Genomic DNA, 3,079 nt, shown 5'->3' with positions numbered 1-3,079 from the left:
CAGGAGGACACAGGTAAAAATTCACTGTAGTACCCTTGCTATTGACTGGCAAATATGACATGAATTAGTTCTCTATTATTTTTACAAAGGTAAAACGTATTTTTATACTTATTTCCATGAGGTAGACCAAGCTTTGTCTTTAATACTTCAGAGAAACCATCCTATTAAATGCTAGGAAAGCCCCTGAAAATAAATACTTCTCTTGCTCCATCTTTTTATACCAGGTCTTTGTATTTACCTATTGTGTTAATAAAGTTGGAAGTGATTTTGTAGTGATGATCTAATGAAAAATTTTTGTTATGAATTATGACTATAAGGAAACCAATGATATTATCTGGAGATGTGAATTTCACAGAGAATCCATTGTGTACTTCCTAATAATATAATTTATGACTGACAATTTCATATGTGAGAAATATTTCAAAAATATTCTCTTTTATCAGTATGTAGCATCGCACTTGAGTCCCATAGAGAGATATCAGTTTACATCACCTCTGGTTACATTCTGTTCATCAGGCAGTGGGGTCTGTTGATGTGTTGTATTCCTCTGCTACATTTTCATCAGTAGAGATTCTTCCATGAACAGCTACAACTATTGTTCTTATAGATTTGATTCAATCTCATTGGTTTTTCCTAATTTTTTTCAGAGTTCAACTTAAAGGGTATGCTGAGAGAAAAATCCTGTGTTTAATTAATGAAATATTAAACAACCTAAATCCAGTGCTGTACAGGAAGTCAGAATAGTTTTCGCTAACCTCACAGTTATCTTATTTAAACACATAACATAACCAGCTAGAGTCCTGTGATCACTCAGATTGAATGCAGTTTTGTCTTTGTTCATTCAGTCTCTGTTACATTTCCTTTCACTCATTCATTCACTTTTATGATTATTTACTATTAAGTTATTAATTTGTTACCTGATTTTATCTCATTTCTTGAACTTTCATTTAATGATTCCTATAAACAATAAGCTTTGTAGATGACAATAGCATTATACTCTTGAATTGAATATTAAATTAAATTTTATTTCTGGCAAGATATACTCTAATTCACTGTGTATTAATCAAATTACAGATGAAGAATGGCAGAGTACTTTGTAATAAAATTACAGATGAATAAAATCATAGAAAATGAATAATTACAAAGAAATGATTCTTCAAATACAGATGTCCAAAGTTGCACATGCTTGGAAATTATTTTAAAATTAGTTGGCTAGATGAAGTGAAAATATTAATTTTTCAACAGCCCTCTTAAATATATTTTTGACCTCATTGTTCCTCAAGCTGTACACCACAGGGTTCAACATAGGAAGGACCATGGTATAAAACACAGATGCAACTTTGTCTGTGTCCATGGAATGATTGGAGCTGGGCTGTAAGTACATAAATATAAGGGAACCAAAGAAGATGGACTCAGTGATGAGATGAGATGCACCAGTAGAGAAGGCCTTCCTCTGTGCTTCAGCTGAACGCATCCTCAGGATAGCAATGAAAATAAGCAGGTAAGTGTTTAAGATAACTAAGAGAGTGAAGACAACATCCAAGGTAGCCAAGACAAGGAGTGTAATCTCATTTGTTTGGGTGTCAGAACAAGAGATAGTCAGCAGTGGGGGAATGTCACAGAAAAAATGATTAATCACATTGGAATGACAGAATGAAAGACGAAATGCAAGAGCAACATGGATAGAGGATTGCAAGATCCCACACATGTAGCAGCTGGTGACAATTAGAATACAGGTGGTACTTGTCATAATGGTAGTATAGTGCAGGGGTTTGCACACTGCAGCATGATGGTCATAGGACATTGAGGCAAGGATCAAACTTTCAATAGCACCAAAGGCTACAACCACTGGTGCCGAGGAGACCCTCCATTCACGGAGAGGATTCAGAACTGCAGAACAAGGTAAGCTCTGAGAGGCATGCTGTTTGGTTTTAATTCCTCCGACCCATCCTCAAGGTTAGAGAGCATGGCCGAAGCTACGGTAATTGTGCTAGTGGCGCTTGTTATGATGTCCATTTGGCATTTGATACATTCTTGCCTGGAGGATGAGAAATGCCGCGCCTCTGTAGCGTCGGGATAGGGGGCACTTGAGGAGTTACAAGATAGCATGTCAGAAACAGAGCGTAATGAGAGAGTGGGGGCTAGCCAGGATAAAAGGGAGAAAAAAAAAGGGTATACCCAAGAACACAGACCCTTCTGCTTGACCTGCAGAAGCGAGAGATAAGGGAAAGAACATCCTGGGAGAGAAAACTAGAGAAAGGGATGGATCTTCGAGACCGAGGCCCCTCTACCCATTTGGGGAACTGGAGGCCCTCGAGTTTGATGGCTCTGAGGAATTGAGCCCCTCTGAGGAGAAGGACTTGGAGGAAGAAGCGGCTCGCTATAAGGAAGAGAGGTATCATCCGGATGAGCATTCGCCGCCTCTCCAGAATCAAAGTGAAAGGGAGCGAGAGATCAGAGCCGCGGAAAGCTTTATGCTGTCCCACCTGCTCTTCCAAGTAAACCCCTGCTATATACTGATAGACACTGTTCAGATTCCTTTTTACATTCAGAGAACCCCTGCCGAGCGACAAGAGGCTCTGCAGGAGTGGACCTCTACTCCACCTCCCAATTCTTACTGATGTTGCACATGGGCGTGGAGCCTGTGCCAGTCACCTTTCAGGGTCCTCTGCCAGAAGGAAGCCTTGGCCTTGTACTGGGACGCTCATCCCTCACCTTGAAAGGCCTTGTGGTGCACCCTGGCGTGCTTGACCAAGATTACACTGAGGAACTACAGGTTCTCTGTTCTTGCCCACAGGGCGTCTTCTCCATCTCCCCGGGAGATAGGATTGCTCAGTTAATAGTCCTCCCCAGCTTACATGATTGTTTCCCCTCTACGGGACTTCCACGGGGCACCAATGGGCTTGGCTCATCTGGGAAAGACTTTGCTCATCTGGTGGTTGACCTTAAGACCAGGCTCATGTTACAGTTGTCCATAGAGGGAAAGAATTTTACCGGTATACTAGACACAAGAGCTGACAAAAGCATTATTTCTTCCAACTGGTGGTCTAAGGCATGGCCTGTAACCCAATCTTCCCAC

At 40.9% G+C, this 3,079-nt stretch overlaps 1 protein-coding gene across 1 annotated transcript in view; it reads right to left on the bottom strand.

The window, feature by feature from the left end:
- Positions 1 to 1,204: 1,204 nt before the first annotated feature.
- The window catches only part of LOC116101092 (olfactory receptor 5B12-like), a 14,111-nt gene continuing 12,236 nt past the window's right edge, over positions 1,205 to 3,079 (bottom strand). Inside the window, exon 2 of the mRNA XM_031384778.1 lies at positions 1,205 to 1,845. Coding sequence (XP_031240638.1) covers positions 1,205 to 1,845 — 641 coding nt within the window. The remainder of the gene's footprint in view (positions 1,846 to 3,079) is intronic.

The sequence above is a fragment of the Mastomys coucha genome, unplaced genomic scaffold (assembly GCF_008632895.1).
Source record: "Mastomys coucha isolate ucsf_1 unplaced genomic scaffold, UCSF_Mcou_1 pScaffold21, whole genome shotgun sequence".
NCBI classification, from domain to species: domain Eukaryota; kingdom Metazoa; phylum Chordata; class Mammalia; order Rodentia; family Muridae; genus Mastomys; species Mastomys coucha.
The sequence above is the reverse complement of the archived record's forward strand: the minus strand, read 5'-3'. Positions and strand labels throughout refer to the sequence as shown.